Source organism: Rhamphochromis longiceps, linkage group LG1 (assembly GCF_057381845.1).
Source record: "Rhamphochromis longiceps isolate RC_006_pf linkage group LG1, R_longiceps_female_GT1.1, whole genome shotgun sequence".
Classification (NCBI taxonomy): domain Eukaryota; kingdom Metazoa; phylum Chordata; class Actinopteri; order Cichliformes; family Cichlidae; genus Rhamphochromis; species Rhamphochromis longiceps.
Window position 1 is genome coordinate 36,497,279 of NC_140557.1, and position 19,301 is coordinate 36,516,579.

The window sequence follows — 19,301 nt, forward strand, 5'->3', positions numbered from 1 at the left end:
TTGAATGCCATAGAAAATACAATTCAATATTTAAAATATTAAAAACTGTAATGCAAACCAGTCAAGTTAGCAACTGCATCAGGCTCGTTACTCTTCTTTATTCACCATGTAATAAGTCACACAATTATCAGCATCCTCACATAATTAATACAGGAAACTATTTGTCTTGGTGAGGAAATGTGGTCTCTTACTTTCAGTAGTGATCTATTGCACAACTTTTAGACACATTGGGGGGGGGGGGGGGGGGGGGGGGGAGGAGTCTAGAAATAATTAGGAAATCATCACGATAGTGTAAGGGAAAAATCCTCTGGCAAATGAGAGAAACATTATTTAAAGGAGTCACAAGGCAAATATTTACTCATTTTATTTTCTCAGTGGATCGTTTGCTTAGATTTCTTGTTAGGTTTTTGATTGCTGGACAAAACAAAAGTGATGAAAATACCTTGAGCTCTAAGGTCGTGACGGGGTTTTCTTTTTATCATATTCTCATATTGCATAGACTGAGTATCTAATTAATGATGGAAATCCTCACATTTAAAACTTTTGCCCTAGAAATACTTGACTTGGGCACTGATAAACAGCAGAAAATGAATGGATAATGAATCGATGGAATGGGTTTTTAATTTCTAAATGCCTTGGTCCACAAATGCCTTGGTCTGAAATTACACAAAAAAGCATAATTTTAACTAAAGCTACTACCAACCACAGGCTAGGAAAAAGGTTATATCCTTTACAAACTTCAATAAGTTAAAATCAGTGCTTTTAGAGACCTGCCATTGATTGACTTTTTAATAGGGAGTATTTATTGGCCAGCAGAGCTCAATTCACTGCAACAAAAGAAAAAAGCAAATCAAGAAAACATCTTTGTCAGTCTGACAACACATGCAATGGAAACAACACAACTAAACACAGCAACAAACCTATTTTTGTTCAGAAAAAGGCTGTCCTCCTTTACTTAAACTGAAAGCAGATTAGAAAGGGATTTTTAACGGACAGTTTAAACAAGATGAATGATTATAGTAATATGAGTCAGTGCTCATAACATTTCTTTTAGTTCAACTTGATAATTTAATGAATAGTAAAAAGAAAAAAATGTTTTGAGATTGAAGGTGCTTCCTTCCTTCCAGCTTGTGTGCTTTGCAGCTACTGGCTAAGGAAGGAGACCTGCTTGTCTGTCCTGCAGTTACCACCTCCCTGCCAGCAGAGGCAGCAAAACGACTTCTGTGATCATTTACTACCAACATAGCCACTTATACAATCTCCATAAATCATGCTGAACCTGCTAATCATAGCTCAGTATCCATCTTGCCCAAAATCATAAAATAACACAGCTGACATTTATTCTTCTGTATCTTGTGAGTTTAAATCATGTAGCTCTGAACACACAGTGTATGTGTGTTTGTATTTGCATGTGAGTGTGGGGATGCACTATGTTTAGGACCACTGGCATGAGCAGTCAGTGGGCTCCTGGATAGTGTAGCTGACCCAGGTTGAGTTGCTGCTGCAGTAAAGCTGCACAGAGCGCCGCTGCAGACCAGTCTCTCTGCAGCACTTGCAGAAGCGAGCGTACGTATTGATGTTATAGTTGTAGATGCTGGCAGAAGGACACTTTCCATCGCACGACACGATGTTCACCTGAAAATGGAAGGGCAGATGTCTTTCATGTAGAAGGAGCAGACAGAAGGCCATCAAATAAATGCACAAATAAACTTTGGGAGGGAGAGGCAGCCATGTTAAGCTTAAACATGAGCAATATCAAAAACTATAAACACCAAATACTGAAAATTGAAATAACTCCTGTTGATGGCTGCAAAAAATTTGGTGTTAACTATTCAGATGGTGCACATCAAATAATCTCCTGGAGAAATCATGACCACCACAGCTTCCAGAATACTTTGAGCCAGCCAATGGCATTGCTGCACTTGCATGAACGAAAACTCTACACACACTGCAAGAAATGCAAAGTTAAAATAGGATGCTAATAACAAGCTGCAACCACAGAAAGTCAGACATGAGTGTTTACCGGTCTGTTGCTGCGGCAGTCATTCTTCCTGATGGTCATCCTCACTGTCACCTTCTGACATGACTTTCCGTCTTCTTTGCCTGTTCACACAACAAGCCAGAAGGAATTCATTGGAATGAAGGTAAAAAATACTCATAAGATAATAAGGATGTGAACAAACACCAGGAATTGGGAGGATGAGGACAGAGGAAGGAAAGCGATCAAGAGCCCTGAGAAGCTCAGAAGCTGTTGATCATGCAGAAGTAGTTTAGCCATACATAACCTGAAAGGAATAAAACAGAGGGTGTGTGTATAAGAACTTTGCAGCTAAAAGCATTAATGAGAAAACTTTCCACTCAGGGAGAAATGATCAATGAGACTCAGCATAAACATTCAAAACTGCTGGAAGGATAAAATCTGTCATACATTTATTCTCAACATAAATTAGCTTCGACTAAAAACAAAATAAACTGATGTTTAAACAAATACAACAAAGACAGAAACACGAACAAAACATGAAATCTGCCATCAACACACATAGCATTAAATTAAGATGTTATGAGTGCCATTTAGTTTTCTCAGAATAAATCTCAGGACACTTTCTCTACCGCTTTGACTGTCGCCTGTGTTATTAAGCTGTTGTGTCATTGATCTGGACTAAATGTGTGTTAGTTTGTTTGAAGCTACTCTCTGTAAACTTACATAGATAACTCAATTGAACTCATCTTATTGTTTATTTTAAGATTTTATTGTAAAACCAAATTATTTTGTACCCCTAATCCTGCCACCCTAAAATGAATTACTGCTTTTTTGTTTGCACAGATGATACTACTAAAAGGATGAAATGCCACACACAGAAGATTCTGTTTCCCACACAGCTCCCTTTGGAGGGCTGCAGCTATAGTGCAGCAGCATGCAAATCTTCAGCAGTTCAATGAAAAAAAGACCCGCAGCACTCCCAGCATCATCTCACTTCACTATCTAGTGACACATGCAGATATCTAAGCCCGACTACTGGGCCACTACCAACAGTACATTGTTGGCAATCAACAATGCACTGCCCAAACAGTGCTAAATGGGGAAAAAGTTTATTTGTTGTGTACATGTACACATGGGATCAAGGGGGGGGGGGGGTTCTGTCCTCTCAAGTGTGATGTCATTTTTCATGTAAACCAATTAGACTAGACAATTGGACAGCATATTTTCTAAAGCCAAGTGAGGTAGAAAGCAAAGAGGAAGCTACATCAATTATGTTTTTTTCCACATGGACTTGGAGTGAGACAACAGATGAGAGGACTTTTCTGCAGAGGGGAGTAGGTGTCAGTCAGACTTTGGGGTTTCCTGTGTGTGTTCTGTTTTTTTTCTTAGAGGGAGTACATTGTTGAATATCAACAATGGCACTGGTAAGCCTTGTTGTTTGGTACCTCTTTCACAGTTTGTGTTAACTGTGGGAGTCAGGGGGCTAACAGGGAAAGGGAAGAGAGGGAATCCAGTACCTGGTGGGATTGGTACACGATGGTAAGCTGCAGCACATAAACCATAAACCCACTTGTATGTCTTCAGTTGCTTTTCAGTGACAAGAGCTTTAATCATTTGGCATTTTAGAGCAAGTCTGTCATTATTTGTACTGATGACACAGAGTTCACTGAAAAGCACACTGACAGTTTTCTAATGTAAATAAACAGAAGACAAATGTAACGGAAAACAGCAGCTGGGATCCAGACGTGAGCCAATTCAGACAATGTGACTGAGGATTTTAGACTGAAACGAGCAAACTGAAGGGCAAACATGTCGGAAACATGTTGAGCGGCAGATGAAGGCGCTCTTCAGTGTCAGCTGCAGGCTACAGCTCTACGCTAACTACACAACTGCTGTTGTGATGCTCTCATTAGATACTCACACGTCTTGCAGCATCCATCCATGTAACTTACAACAGTTCCACCGATCTGAGTGCAGACGAGAGTCACAACGTTAACACAAACACAGAAAAATGTATTTTTCCTCCACAGTTTGGCCAGCACAGATTCTGAACTTTGATATTCTTCAGCTAAACTTTTGTGTAACTACTGAACATGCCGTGGATTTGTTAATCAAACTTTTTAAGTGAGCTACCATTATTCTATAGAAAAAAGTCATCTTGCAGTCTTGCAGTAGTTATAACTACTTTGAGCCTGCTTAAACTTAAATTTAATATGGATCAGCCTGGCTGTCTGTTTGAGAATCACCTTTTTACATCATTATCACACAGCAAAATGTTTTTGATGAAAAAAAAAAAAGATTAAAAAGAAATTAAAAAGATTAAAACTGCAAGATTTCCCTTCCAAAGGATACGTTGACAAATTATAATCAGTCAGTATCTTTTATCTATTTGAAGAAAGAGATGTCTCTTTGAATGTGTGTTGTGTGTGTGCACGCGTGCGTGCGTGGGTGTGCGCTGCATGCTGACCTTTACACACTCTGTTTCATTGAAGGGAGGGCAGCTGAAGGAGTAGGAGATGAGTGTGGGCCCAGCCACAGTGTCTGTGCAGTCAAACTTCATGCAGTTTGATACCCAGGATCTTCCCGGCTGAAAAGCATTGACAACATCAGCAACTGAACTACAGTGAGCAACTTAATTTGACTTACAACAAAATGGGAAAGAGATTGGTGACGTATGATCAGCCTTCTTACTTTGTGTGAGTCCGCCTGAGATCATTTTTAAATCAAAGCTGGACAAAGTTAGGACTAAGGCCAACTTGACTATACTGTCAAATCACCATCGACTAATTAAACTAACAGTAATCAATTTCAAAGATAAGAAAAAATATACAATAATAAATATTGTGTTAAACTTTACCATGATTGTGTTGCTGAGGTTAAACAAAAAACTACATAATATGCTAGCTAGCTAATAAGCTAGCTTTGCTAACTTCAACTCAGTTCCCACCAGCAGACCAAAGTGTTACACAAGTACACATCAAGACTGAAGAATAATGTAAAAGACTGTTTGTATAATATTGTGGCATGTTGGGAGCAGCTAGTTATCTCCCATCATGCCTCGGGTTGTGTTCCCATTCAAGACGATTAAACTGTGTATTTGCATTTGTTATGGCTAAGTAATTCATATGACCGTTCCTGTTCACTGATAGATGTTGTTTTGATAGAAAGACATGTTACACCATGAGTGAGTTCATGTGCGAGCACAGTGTAGCACGGGGAACTGTTCAATAAAGAGCTCCCCCTTCCTGCTTGGGGTGGAATAACAGACTCAATCTCTGCGTGGGTCCTTTCTTGTTAAGATCCCTCAGTTCGCCACAATATAGTGTGTATGTTAAAATAGTTTTTTATTTGGATGCAAAATGTTGCTGAACATCTTTTCCTACCTTATAGAGACCTGTTGTTCCATTCTCATGCTCATAGATGCAGGAAATATTCTTACAGATTCCGCAGCACGTCGACTGGTCTTTGGGAGGCACGTAGATCTGATTCTGAAAAACAAACATGATTACTTTCCTTTTCATTTAAAATACTGTGACAGTGAGCTTTAATGAGTCAATGATCATAACCACTTATCCAAAGATTAACTGTGACAGTTCAAACAAAATTAAAAGCTTCTAGATTCGTGCTCTGCTCTCAGGGGAGAAGTTTATGTGAGGTCAGGGCTGTAACTAGGGATGCTGTGGTATCTGTGACAACGCAGAGTCTGCTAAGTTTAATGTTGCTCTGTGTTTAGTACGTTACACACCAGCAAGAAAGCAGACATAACATAAATGAAGCTAACAGTTTTTTTCTTTAAATCCTTTTTTTCTCCTGCTTCAGCAACAAGTTCTGTTTGTGTGCAGCAGTTTATTAGTTAAACTTTGGTCAAGTGAGATGACACAGCTGAAATGTGTAGGTTGCCAGTCCAACATAGGGCTAATACAGTGAGGCAGACAACCAAACATACCTATGAGTGAAGATACCAAGAGAGGAAGACCCCCACCCAAGCAGGAACCTTCCCCCTACTTGTCTGGGGGCAACAGTGTTAACCAATGTGCTTTTAAGTCACAAACTGCCAAAAAATCACAACTTTAGAGTGGGCCATCAAATACTTATCCAGATCACAGTCCATCACTATTCACAGGTTATTTTAATGTGTGAAGTACAGAAAGAAAGTAATATGTTTCCTTGTCATAGGCTCGCTATAGTACACAGACTAATGAGAATTAAAATCCAAATGCGATCTTGACTCTGAGCTGAATTTTGGTGAAGACCCGTTCGGCAATAATTGTATGTTCGATTAAAACTTTCTGGTAGAGAACACTCCCGCTAAAAATCCCATCAAAATATTTTCATCAATTTGACAAGTTATGCAACCAATTCATATGGAATAACAGAAGCCCTAGAATAAAGCTTAAAAAGCTACAGCAACCAATGGAGTCGGGTGGCCTGGGGGTCCCAAATTTACTGTTTTACCATTATGCATTCAGTCTGAGACACATGGTTCACTGGGCTATCTCTCCAGAACAAGCCCCCCCATGGTTTAGTCTTGAGAGTACCCTGTGCTCACCACTCCCTCTGATGCACATTTTAACCACCAAGCTCTCATCAGATATACAAACCAACCCCATTCTTTCGTTCCTGCAGACGGTCTGGAAGAAGGTGGCCTTGCCGTTAAATTTTAACTCCCACCTTCATACTGAGGCCTCCATATGGCTCAATCCCAAACTCTGCATTAATAAGTCTCCATTTCTGTGGGTCAAGAGAAGGATACTTGTTCTTGGAGACCTGTAATCAGGGGAGAATTCTCAAGTTCTTCAATGACCTTAAAGCACAGTTTCAGTTGCCACAGAGTCAGTTTTGGAGGTATTTGCAGCTCTGGCATTTATTGCTCAAAACCTTTGGTCTCCACACCACCTCCAACTATTGACTATCTCAGCTACATCAAAAAAACATCTTCGTGAAGTCTCTAAATATTACTCAGTGCTAATTAAGGGCATGAGTAAAGGGCTAACCGCCCTACGGTTAGCTCGGGAAGCTGACCTTGGTGTGGTTTTTACAGACCAGGAATGGACTGTAATTTTGCAGAATAGTAAAAAGATGTCCAGGGAACTTAGAACTAGACTAATCCAATTCAAATTATTACACCGAATTTACTGGTCACTACACAGATTGTACAGGGTGAACCTCATACAGTCTCCTGAATGCTGGAGATGTCAGACTGGGGTGGGCACATATTGACCCATATGATTTGGAGCTGTCCTATCAAATCAACTATATGATGGGATATTCCTTTTTCGCCAAGACTATTCGTTTTGGGGGACCAATCACTCCTTAAACACGCTCTGCCTAAGGCTCCTGAGTGGGTACAGACTGCATTGATGCTGGGGTGTAAACTTATTATCTCCCAGTGGAAGGCCCCTTCCACCCCACTTGTCTCTGTATGGCATATTCAACTAGGGAGACTCGCTGCACTAGAACAACTCTCATACAGGCATCTGAATACACTGGAGAGCTTCCACCTGAAGTGGGATCCATATCTGTTCAATCAATCAATCAATCAATTAAAGCTTTATTCGTCACATGCAGGTTGCCCTGCAGTGAAATGGGACCCCCCCCCCCCCCCCCCGACCTTACACATATAGCACAAACATTACATGGGGATACAGGTCGGAGATTGGTAGAATCAGGAAAAAACATTGAAATGTACACTACAGTGGGGAAAGTACAAGAGGAAAAAAGAGACCCCTACTCATGCTGTGCTTCCATGGTAGGACAGCATGAGAACAGGAAACAAAAAAACTCCTTTGCACAAAAAAGCACATAAATGTCCACAGCACAACATTGTGAAGACATGACAAGCCACAGGGGTGGGTGGGGGGTGAGGAGTAATCCGAAGAAACACAGCAGCCACCCTGCACAGCGCTATCATCAGAATAAAAGGATCAGACTAGAACTTAGAGTGGGACAGACATTGGGATTCTGACGAAGCACTCTCAGAGATGACAGAGTGTGGCATGCAGCAAGACCCACGTAGTCAAAGGCTGGCTGTGTTGTTGTTGTTTTTTTGGGTGGTTTTTTGTTTTGTTTTGGGTTTTTTTGTTTGTTTGTTTATCTCTTGTTTTGTTTGTCCCCCCTCATTTTGGTTTTGTATTACTGTAGTACTGGTCGGCTGTTATGCTGATGCTATTTTTATGTGATGTGATTTGTATCTACAGTGGACTGTAGTGTTCTAAAAATTCAATAAAATATTAATCACAAAAATAAACTTTCTGGTAGCTCTTCTCATATTTAACACATTTTTAATGAGAAAATAAAGAGAAACAAGACTAACAATGAGGATGGAACCTTAACATAAAGTCAGTGAGATCAAGATCTTCAATAAAAGGTCTGTGCTGGTGTGTCGCGGTCTTACTGGTTGGCATTGGTTAGAGCAGTTGACGCTGAAAGTGTGGAGCACATGGAAGCCGCTTGCTGGGTCAAGGCTGCGGCTGCACTGCCGGCTGTAACACAAACCGTCGTCTCCACGCTCAACCAGAGTCTGACCGGGCCTCAACACTCCTCGCTCTCCAAACACACACACAGCCTCACGCACTAAACACACAGAGGTCAGAGGGTCCAAAGTTGCAGGCTGCACTTACAAGTGGTAAAAACATCTGTTTTAAATACTAACCAAACATTAGACAAACAGAATAAAAACAACATGCCCTAACGTGCACTCTGGCTCAGTTCAGAGCAGGTTTGGTAAGATTAAACTTAAAATGAATTCCTCGTCAGAACGTACCACACTTGTATCTTTTGCAGGCACACTGGTTCTGTGGATCGGCTAGAAAGGCCCGGTCCAGCTGGGCAGCCTCCCCCTGCAGAACACAGACAGAGAACCAGGGTTACAGATTTGTATTAATGCATACAGAATATACAAAGAGTACATTACACAAGGAACCCAAAAATATTAAAACACACAGAGCCAGCAGACAGACACCTGGATATATGACCCATAAAGTCAGGTTTTATGAGCAATAATCTGGAGATACAGTGTATTCAACAGGTTCAGGACTTACCAGGCCACATTTTGGGGAGGCAATCTTTTCACAGGAACACTCTGAAGACAGAAAATAAAAAAACGACCATTATTAAGTTGTTTAGCTGAGATGACACCACACAACACCAGATACTCTGCTTTGTCATAAAACAAATGTAATGTCATTTTAAATTGTGGTTCTAAAAAGATATGACAGGCCTAGTACTGATCTGAAAGAAAGGCTTTGGACTAATTTTATTGTTCCTATCATGGAAGGGTTTTCCCCTCATACCGCATGTTTGGTTGGGACAGCAGTGACCAGGATTGGACACAGAAACCACTGACATCCCAACAGGACACGTGAGCTGAGGACACCTGTAGGGTTCACACACTGTGCACACACAAAGAAAAACATGCAAGTCATTTATGCGTTCTAGCTGTCCAATAGTGGGATCATTTTAACATGAAGTGGATCAGCGCATTTTTATTCTTGGACTCCACTGCAGTGACTTTACATGAGTCATAGTTCAGAACAACAAAGGGTCTACTACACATGGCCTCACTACCAGAGATGGGCAGTAACATGTTAAAGCAACGTGTTACTGTAATCCGATTACTTTTTTCAAGTAACGAGTAAAGTAACGGTTTACTATTGCAAAAACAAAAGTAGTTGGATTGCTGTTACTTTCCTGTAAACACGCTGTGTTACTGCGTTACTACACTGTGATTTCGTTTGTGAGAGTGTCTCATGACAATGACGTACGAGTGTACGACGCCTGTGGCAGCAACAGACGTGTGTAGATCAACAATGGATAATATATGGAGTGCAGGAGAGGGTATGACCATTAAAGCTTGGAAGCACTGACATTGAATTTGATTCCGTAAAAAGTAACAAAAACATTATCGTCCGCTCTACACTCTGCGTTTGGAGAAAACTTCTTTCTACGGCAAAAAATTAAACTTTAAATCTAAGCAAGCACCTAGCACACTGCCACGGGAATGTGAAATTTACAGAGAAACCCCCAGATCCCCCACTGACATGACTGTTGAGGCACCGGGCAGACCTCCACCGATGGAATATGCTGAAAAAATAGAATTGGGCTGAAAGGTCTATTGCTTTATTACGTATTCGTGTTTTTAAAAAGTAACTAATTGCTTTTGAAACTAAGTAATCTGTAAAGTAATGGGATTACTTTCTTGGAGAAGTAATGAGTAATTAGTAACTAATTACTTTTTTCAAGTAAATTGACCAACACTGCTCGCTACACACTAGTTTTTTTCTGAGTGGCCCCTCCTAAACAGAATGTTTGAACAGAACATGGGCTTACAAAACAGAGATATTCACTCTCACTGACATCATACAGAACCAAGGGTAGAAACACAACTGTCCAAAACCGAGAGTCTGCAGCCTAAGCTTTTGGCTCTCAGGGATTACTTATGCACACACTGACCTTAGTATTTGAATCTCTAAGCAAGTCTAATGTGTACAGCCGCCTTTGTAACAGTAGACGTATGAGAGAAAATGAGGAAAGTATAATAATTCCCTTCTAAGTAACAAAGAATTGAAGTCGTGTTACAATTTTAAAATGATCCAACTATCAAAAAGCTTAAGATTAAGAACCAAGAATAAAAGCTGAGAACCCACATCTTTGTCACAGTTATATGTCACAGATATTTACAAAAAACACAAGTGACACGTTAAATCAGCCGACCTTAGACCTTTTCACTTTTTTACTCCAACTATTAGCTAAAGCTACAGGTGTGTGAGTGTGTGAGTGAAAGCACGTGTGCTCTGACCACACTGGTAGGTGGGGCAGCAGCGATCTGTGGTGTTGCTGTCGACAGTCAGAATCTCACCATCCTGGCAGAGGGGAGGCGTCTCCACACAGGGAGCACACACTGTATGAAAACATACATTTGTAACCGCACTGATAACTTTAAATTATTCTCTAATAGCTAAATGTTGTGCCACAGAACAGAGAAGTTAATGTGATCAGTTTTTTTGAACTGACTGCAGATGTGGGCGAGACAGCAGCTGCCTTCAGCTCTGGTTGCAATCAGAATCTGGTCGTCTCTGCAGGTGGGAATGTCTGACTCACAGAGCACTGGATCACATTCTGCAACACAACAAAGAGGATTTGCTTTCTCTTTTTTTTATACTTTTGATAGTTTAACTTGTCAAGATTACAAGAAATAAGACAAATGTCCACCTCTGTGTGCCTACGGGTTGCAAGATTGGTGATAATAAAATTAAGAACATGTGCTCTAGAGGAGCAACAATGACACAGCCCCGAAACAGGAATGGTTTTACAGGTGAAGGACACTGACCTTTTCCCCTCCTCATCTCTGACCTTTTTCCCTCCTCATCTTTTCTGATAGTTTTTTCACTAGTTTTGCATTTGGCTTGGGTCTGTGTCACTGCAGGTAGCATGAGATGGGGTGATACCTAGACCCTACAGATCACATCATCATTTTAATTTTCAGGTGTTTTTGAATTCAGGTCTCTGCAGGCTGATCACACTACCCAGTCCATATGCATATAGATATCCCACATATTTTTTTCCATTGAGATCTGACATGTTTTTAAAGTGTTCCTTTAATTTTCTTCAGCAATGTAGATATGCTTTATACAAGAGGTAACCTAACCTAGGTATGATACAAGCATGAAATTGTCTAATCTAAGGCTCTGTAAGAAAGCAGTGGGTTTTTGTTTGGTTTTTTTATTCGTCTTTGAAAACTGCTCTGCAGTTTTGAATGTGCAATGTTGTCTCTGTAAACTATGACATTTCTTAAGGCATTACAGTAAATATATTATATAAAATAATTCCTTGTGTGCAGTACTTACACAGCACTTAAACTACAATGTGATAGTTTTAAAAATGTGTCATCATCTGTCAGTGATCACAGTGTACATAATAAGTGGTCAACTGGAAACTCACCACAAACATAGTCTGGACAGCAGGAGTCCTGTCTGTAGTATGACACCAGCTTCTCCCCATATTTGCACTCAGGAGGGAGCTGGTCACACAGACTCTGGTTACATACTGCAAAGTTAGAAATCCCATTGTCTCATTAGATAGCTCATTCTTTTTTCTGTTTATTATGTCATAAATCAAAACAGTCTCAGGTCTAAAGAGTAACAGTTATTGATTTGGAGGCTATCTTGCATGTTTCAGACAAAAGCACTTAAACTCACCACAGACTTTTTGTGGGCAACAGCTGGTGTCATCAGCCAGACTGATGATCACCTCCCCTGCTCGACGGCACGCAGGCGCCACCATGCTGGAGCAGTTGTATTCCACGGGAACGATGGTGTCATTGTCGCAGCGGTACATGCAGCAGGCATCCTTCGCGGCTTTCCAAACCTCACCATGTGCACGAGGAACACCACCGCTGTCAGTGCAGGCTGCAGACAAACATACACTCTATTTTAGATACACATGACTACAATGAATCTTTTAAAGCTCAAACAGAATGTGGTTCAGCTGACTGATGCTGATTCAAATGGGAAACTTTCCCAAACTAAGAAATAATTGTATACGAATGACCTTTCACACAGATTTCAATGTAGGGCTATATTCATAGAGTATTTATAGAATTGTGCTTTTGTTATAAGTTGGATGTGCATTAGTTTCTAAAGATAATGAAATGGGTCTGAGAATAGACGACAAGACAGAAGACAAAATTTCAAGTTATGCATTTCAAAGTGCATAGAGTTAATGAGCTGAAATTTTGAGAAAATAACTCAAAATTTAAAGTTAGCTCTGCCAATCAGGATGCTCCATGAAGGTTCATTTCCTTGTCAGCTCCCAATGCTAAACAGGCAGGTCAGAAATTAGCAAACTTTCAAAACAATGGCAATTTATTCATGTTTACTATACATTGGTAGCTCACTGTGGAATCTGCTACCAGGTAAAAAGGTAATGATGCTATTCACACACTTGATTAGCAGAGCTAACCCACAATTTCAGCTTACTAACTCAAAATTTTGAGAAAATAACTTGAAATCTTTTCTCCTTTTTCATAGGCAAAAACAAGTTTCCTTAGACTAAACAGTTGCATAGTTCTCAGCATTTTCTTCTGATCCCATCACAATAATCCAATACACAGACCTTCCCTTCTTGCTTTGTGCTCTGTTGGTAAACTGGGCTCTTACCGCATTTGTCAGGTGGGATGCAGAGTGCAGAGTATGGCCGGTGAAGGAGTGTTCCCTCAGGGCACACACAGCCCTCAGTCAGACCAGAACACTGATCTGGGTCAGAATCAAAGTCGTGATTGGGGCAGGACTGAGACGTGCAGGCTGGTAGACAGGCCTGATACCTCAGAGTATTGGGACACACAAAGGCTGCAGGAGGAGACGCAGACATGTCAGTGCCATCAATCCATTATTTAGCACTTTCTCTAAAAACAGATCAATGGGATTAACTGGAGACCAAAATCAAAGCAGAGTTGCTCAGATGGAAGCGAATATAACAGAAGTTGTGACAGCTGGACATTAAACTAAAGTGTTTGCTTGCTACACAACAAGGTTTAATCTGACAACAATCTTACGGCAGTAATTTGGACTCCTCCACTCAATGCAGATATTGAATTTGTGACAGGAAGCCACATAAGCAGCCAGAGCCACACACTGGTTGTTCACATACTCCGAGTCTCGTACCCAAACCTCACAAAACGTGGTGGGTGGGACCTAAAAACAAAGAAAGAGCAATTACTTGAAACTAGTAATATTGTTACATAAGTATATTTGAATACCCCTATTTTGTAATTATATTTGCAACAATCTGCAGTCATTTAAAATGATATTTTTGCTCTTTTGACATCTTCTACTCAGAAATAACAGAAAGCTTCCCTGTAACTAAACACATCTGGAAATGAATGAATGTATGGATTTACATACAAAGGCATGGCAGGGGGTAAAGGCCTGGTTCTGCAGCATGAAGAAGCAGCTGGAGCAGTCACTGGTAGAGCAGTTGAGCTCACGGCGGCGGCTGTGGCTGATGTAACTTGTGGTATTAGGAATCTGCCAGCTGTCGATGAACACAGCTGGATCCTCACTTTCACCCACTGTGGTCCCATTTGCCAAAATCAGGTCGTTTGATGGATCTCCATCACAGAAGCCTAAGACATGCATTTGCATCATGAACATCACCTCAGTCGTGACATATCATGACATTTGTGTCCACAAAAGTGAAATAATGTTTTGATGGTGTGCCGAGAAAAACAGGGTCACTATGCCACAGGTTTTAAACCTACCAGAATGATATCTTTACTGTGTAATGTTAAAAAGAAAGAAATGGTTTTTTTACCACAGAGGCCCATGGTGGGCAGTTTGTTGCTGGAGCTGTCAGTGTCGATGACCATCATCCCTGTACTGTGGTACCACTGTAACTTAAGACCGGCCGGGCTGCGGATCAGGTACATGTTGCCTGTGTCGTAAATCTCAAAGCCGTACTTTTTGAATCGAGGTTTAGCATACCGTGAATTGACATACAGCTGAAAGAAAGCATCAAGAACTAAATGTCATCACGTAGATTTTTATCAGTGTTTTAGCTTTAATCAGAAGCAGAGTATCTCCTACCCTCCTCTGCAGCCTGTTGATAATGATGTGGTTGGATTTATGGGTGATGTTGAGTGCCACCAGACACAAGTTGGTAAAATTCCAGAAGAGCTTTAAAAAGCAAAAGAAACTCAGATGACAGAACAGAAACTTTTGTCCAGATCACTGTCAGAGCAACTGGCATGTGTGACATTTACTCACTGGTGACTGTGAGTCAGCGGGACACTCCTGAACCAGAACACTGACAGTTTCATTGGGCAGCTGGGTCACTATAAAAGAGGCAGCCTTGTAGATGGCAACGCTGTTCCCATCAAATGTGATCACGTTCAGATCAGGGAACATTGTGCATCGACCTGGCACAGTAGGGATACCAAAGAGCACAGTTAAAGATAACAATCTGCCAAAGCCAAATATTTATGGGAGACATTTAAGAATTATCATCATTCAGTCAGAGCAAAATTTAAAAGTGTGGAGCAGATTTTCTTGTAAAAAAAATAAATAAATAATGTGTTTCCTTCATTTATGTGTTTTCCTCACATGGACAGTCCCACTTAGGGCAGCACTTGTCTCCATTTACGAGGATAGCAAAGCCAAGCAGGCCACAGTTTGGAGGGTCGGCAGTGTAAGGGCAGCTCTGGGATTTGTTGAACAGGACAAGCTGGTTGTTGACACAGATATACTTGGTGCAATCATCAACGATCTCTGCATATGGAGGCTGGTGCAAAATAACAAACAAACAAAAAAAACCCAATAAAAATCAAAATAAAGGTTATTTGTTGTTTGTAATTAGGAAAGTAAAACCATGTTTTTTGGCATTGCAGTAACCAGTGAGCAACACTCAAGATTCACGTTCTATTATTTAAAAATATATTTAGTTGCAAGATCATAATTAGTAGATCATAATTGCATAACAGACCAGATTTAAGTGCACCTTAAATATTTAATCAGATATCTAAGCTTAATCTTTAGATGTTCTGTGTCTGAAATAAGCATGCTGTGCTAAACCAGGAAAAACACAAAAAAGGAACAATTCTACAGTCCTAGATATTCAGTCAGGACCACTAGTCAAAAAAGGCTGAAATTTCCCTCTGCAGGAAATATTATATATTATATTTATATAATATATAATATGTTTACAAATATATTATAAATATATTATATTTGTCAGCTTTGCTTTGTCCTGGCAATTCCCTTCCACACAAAACCATGAAGTTCAGGAAAGAGTAGCAAAAATAAATCCAGTGCAGAACAGAGAATACAAAAAATACAACAATTCAGACACTGCATAGAAAGAGAAGCTAGGATGAAGGTGGGTTGCAAAGTGGCTTGCAGATGTGCAGCAACTACAGGTGGGCAAAAGAAACTTAAAGCATGCTATCTGTGTAAAAGAAGAAGCAGATGCAAGCACTGAGATCAGCTGATGTGCTATTACTGCCTGAGTTTGACTTTGTAGCCTGCCTGAAGTAATCCAATAATAAACTGAAATGAAGCTGAATAATAAGTGAGCCCACCGTGCACATCCTTGTAGGTAATAAACTCATAGATGTTGCTCCCTCTGTTGTGTGACTGGTTGTTTCCGCTGGTGTGTGAGGAAAAGCCAGCGCTGGAGATGTTGCTTCACTTGGACTCGTCCGATCAACTTTATCCAGCACAGTTGTTTGGACTTTAATGGCTGATGGACGGGAGGTTGTAGCAGATGTGGGAATACTGAGTTTTTGGGTGGAGCTCACCACATCAGGCACTGGTGTCACCGGTTGGGATGCAGATGGTGACACATCAGTCTCTGTAGTTGTTGAAGTTTCCTCAGATGTGGTTGGCTCTCTGTGGACTGAAGTTGGTATAGCTGTAGATGTTGTGAGTGTAGTTAAAGTAGGAAGAGGCAGTGGAGTAGTTATGGTGGTCGAGTGAGGTTCTGCTGTGGTTGTGTCAGGAGGTTTGGTTGTTTTTGCTGTGGTAACTGGCTCTGCTGATGTTGTGATGGTTGTAGTTGTCACTTCTGATGTAGTTGTTGTGTCAGAGCTTGGTGTGACAGTTGGTGGGCTGACAGTGGTTGATCTGGTGGTTACTGCTGCTGGCCTTGTTGCTACTGTTACCCTAGCGGTGAATGGCCTGATGGTTGCACGCTCAGTCGACGTGGTTCTGGGAGTAATTCTTGTTGTCACAGGAAGTCTGGGTGTTGTCCTGAGGGTGGTCGTCTGTGTGATAATGGTAGTTGTCAGAGTGGATGTAACCCTTGAAGTGGACACCAGCCGGGTGGTGACTTTGTCCAGGATAGTTGTTGTCCTAGGAGGTGCTGTGGAAGTAGTAGTGCCAAGTGGTGATGAAGATGGATGGGATGTGGTTGCAGATGTTGTTGACACCTGGACTCTGTCTGTTAGTGGATGCATTGTCTCTGTAATCAGTTGAACAATGACAGGTCTTTGTGTTGTGGTAGCAACAGTAGGTGGTGCACTTGCAGTTGCTGTGATAAGCTTTGTCTCAGGGGAAGAATGCATAGGCAGGGGTGTAGACAGTTTTTTGGTTGTGGTGGCTATGAATTTTGCAGTTGATATTTCAGGAGGTGTCCTGGTTTGGGCAGTGGTAGGTATCGATGCTGATGTTGCAGATGTTACAGTTGGCTCAGTTGTTAGTGGAACGTGAGGAATTGTGGTAGTTGCAGTGGACGCGACCACATGGACAACAGTTTCAGATTTGACCTCTGGTGTCGTCTCCACTGTGGCTCTGTAGACTGGGGTGGGGGAGCTCTGCCAATGAGAGGGGCGCCAAGGTTCTGAAATACTAATAGTAGTAGGTGGACCGGTGGAGCTATCAGTTATGGGGGATTTTGACACAGGAGTAGTTTCTATCAGGTTTGTTGTGATTATAGGAACTGTAGACACAGTGGATATTTTTGGTATTTCTGGAGGTCTTGAGGTTGCAGTGGCAATTGTGATGGTCATTCTGTCTGTAACCGGGACAGCTGCAGACCAGGAAGTTTTCTCAGTATAGACTGTAGATTTGGACAAAGGAGCAGTTGTGGTTTCAGCCTGTGCTGTGCCAGATGCAGGGGAGTCTGTTATAGACACTTTCTTTGTGATTGTTCTCCAGTCTGTAGTAGCTGAGGTAGAGGGAGATGGTACGTGTGTGCTTGGTGCAAAATGAGTGAGGGTTGTTGTCGTTAATTTGGGAGCCGTTGTTGTGGGCGTTGTCAGGTCTGTAGAGGTGGTGCGCAACATCCTCTCTGTGGTTACAGATGGTGTTATGATGTGTGGTGTTGTTCTAGTAGTAGTAAAAGGTGCAGCTGGTGTGACTAATTCCGTCATCTTCGTTGAAATGATTTCTGGCAAAGCTGTAGTTACTGTTTCCACAGAAGGAGAAGCTGGAAGAGCTACAGCTGTTGTGAAGGCTGTGCTTGGTGAGCCAGATGTGATGGATGTTGTAACTGTAGTTCCTTCCACTGTTGAAGATTTTGTTCTGGTGTCAGTGTGTGCAGAGATAGTTGTACTGGGAACTATAGTTTTTTCTGTAATTACAGAAGTTTCCGGGACCAGAGCAGGACTGGGGCTGGAAGCTGTGATGATCAGAGCGATCCCTGTGGAATGTGTTGTGGCCTCTGTGGTCTGCACAACTATAGGAGTGCTACTTGTGGTTGTCCCCTCTAGAGAGGTTTTGGTCGGAGCTGCAGTGGTGGTTGCTGACTCAGTAGTCACAGGAGTGATGGTGAATAGTGGCTGGAGGGAATCGGTGGACTTGGTGGTAGAAGTGAGCCAGAACAGGGGTGTCGTGGTGAAAGAGGTGCTACTTGTCCTAGAGGTGCTGGGACCAAAGGGACTGACAGCAGAGCTCAACGGTCCACTCATCCATTTTGTTGTACCCATAATAGTAGTGGGCGGAGCCACTGTCACTTTGACAGTTGACAATGGTTCCACCACCTCTGGTCTCACAGGAGTGGGCACTGCCGGAGGCATTGGGGGTTCTATTGTACTGGAAGGTTCAGGACTTGCAGAAGGAGAGATAATGGCAGGTGGTGTTTCTGAGGAGCTGGTGTGCAGACTCGCCTCTGGAACAGTGGAGGTGATTTTGGTTGTGGGAGCAGTGTGTGGAGGAGCAGCAGAGGCAGCAGTAGTGGAGGTGGTGGTATTAAAGGTACTGGTGGAGGCAGTAGTACTTGCAGTGGTTGTAGAAGTGGCAGCTGGCTGTGCAGCAGACGGTGTAACGGGCTGCACAGCGACTGGAACCTTGATACCTGTTCAGCCAATAAAAGGTTTGTTAGAGAAATAACAAGCTCAGAAAAGAGATACAGGTCATTAAGTGGACTGAAACAGTGCAGATGAGTTTGTTCATACTTTTAGCGTTTTAGCAGGGATATCAATGATTAGGTTAAATTTGAAACAACTGTAAATTCGTTTTCCTAAATGTGCAAAATTGTGCATCTAGGTGTATTACTAAAACCATAGCAATATTAACTATTAACTTGATTAACACAGAGAATTTAATAAGCTATATTACCTAACGCAAATATCAATGTAATTCGCATTTTTCATTTTTGTTATATTACTATATTATTGTGTTGATTTTACCTATAGCTTTTCTATAGGTTGCCTATTAAACAACACCTATTAACAAATTGAGGAAAGTATATAAATTTTTATAATACAGACACTAAGGTAAGATTTAAAAATGACAGAACAAAATTTTATGACTAACAGTTGAAACCTTTCAATGACATCCGAACAATATACATATATACCTTAAAAACCTGTTATTAGCTTTATTAGCAA

The 19,301-nt window shown here is 41.3% G+C and overlaps 1 protein-coding gene across 2 annotated transcripts in view; it reads right to left on the bottom strand.

Moving 5' to 3' along the window:
- Positions 1-243: 243 nt before the first annotated feature.
- The window catches only part of otog (otogelin), a 66,720-nt gene continuing 47,662 nt past the window's right edge, over positions 244-19,301 (bottom strand). The window contains exons 36-57 of one of the 2 annotated variants that reach the window (XM_085408036.1): positions 16,053-18,766; positions 15,079-15,256; positions 14,743-14,894; positions 14,563-14,652; positions 14,291-14,477; positions 13,882-14,102; positions 13,533-13,671; positions 13,138-13,326; positions 12,178-12,387; positions 11,921-12,025; positions 10,994-11,098; positions 10,779-10,880; positions 9,274-9,372; positions 9,022-9,062; positions 8,745-8,820; positions 8,376-8,554; positions 5,365-5,469; positions 4,449-4,568; positions 3,903-3,948; positions 3,427-3,498; positions 2,024-2,103; positions 244-1,635 (exon numbers count right to left, since the gene is read on the bottom strand). In XM_085408036.1, coding sequence (XP_085264162.1) covers positions 1,435-1,635; positions 2,024-2,103; positions 3,427-3,498; positions 3,903-3,948; positions 4,449-4,568; positions 5,365-5,469; positions 8,376-8,554; positions 8,745-8,820; positions 9,022-9,062; positions 9,274-9,372; positions 10,779-10,880; positions 10,994-11,098; positions 11,921-12,025; positions 12,178-12,387; positions 13,138-13,326; positions 13,533-13,671; positions 13,882-14,102; positions 14,291-14,477; positions 14,563-14,652; positions 14,743-14,894; positions 15,079-15,256; positions 16,053-18,766 — 5,411 coding nt within the window. In that variant the 3' untranslated portion in view covers positions 244-1,434. The remainder of the gene's footprint in view (positions 1,636-2,023; positions 2,104-3,426; positions 3,499-3,902; positions 3,949-4,448; positions 4,569-5,364; positions 5,470-8,375; positions 8,555-8,744; positions 8,821-9,021; positions 9,063-9,273; positions 9,373-10,778; positions 10,881-10,993; positions 11,099-11,920; positions 12,026-12,177; positions 12,388-13,137; positions 13,327-13,532; positions 13,672-13,881; positions 14,103-14,290; positions 14,478-14,562; positions 14,653-14,742; positions 14,895-15,078; positions 15,257-16,052; positions 18,767-19,301) is intronic. The other variant, XM_085408043.1, reaches the window with a different exon arrangement.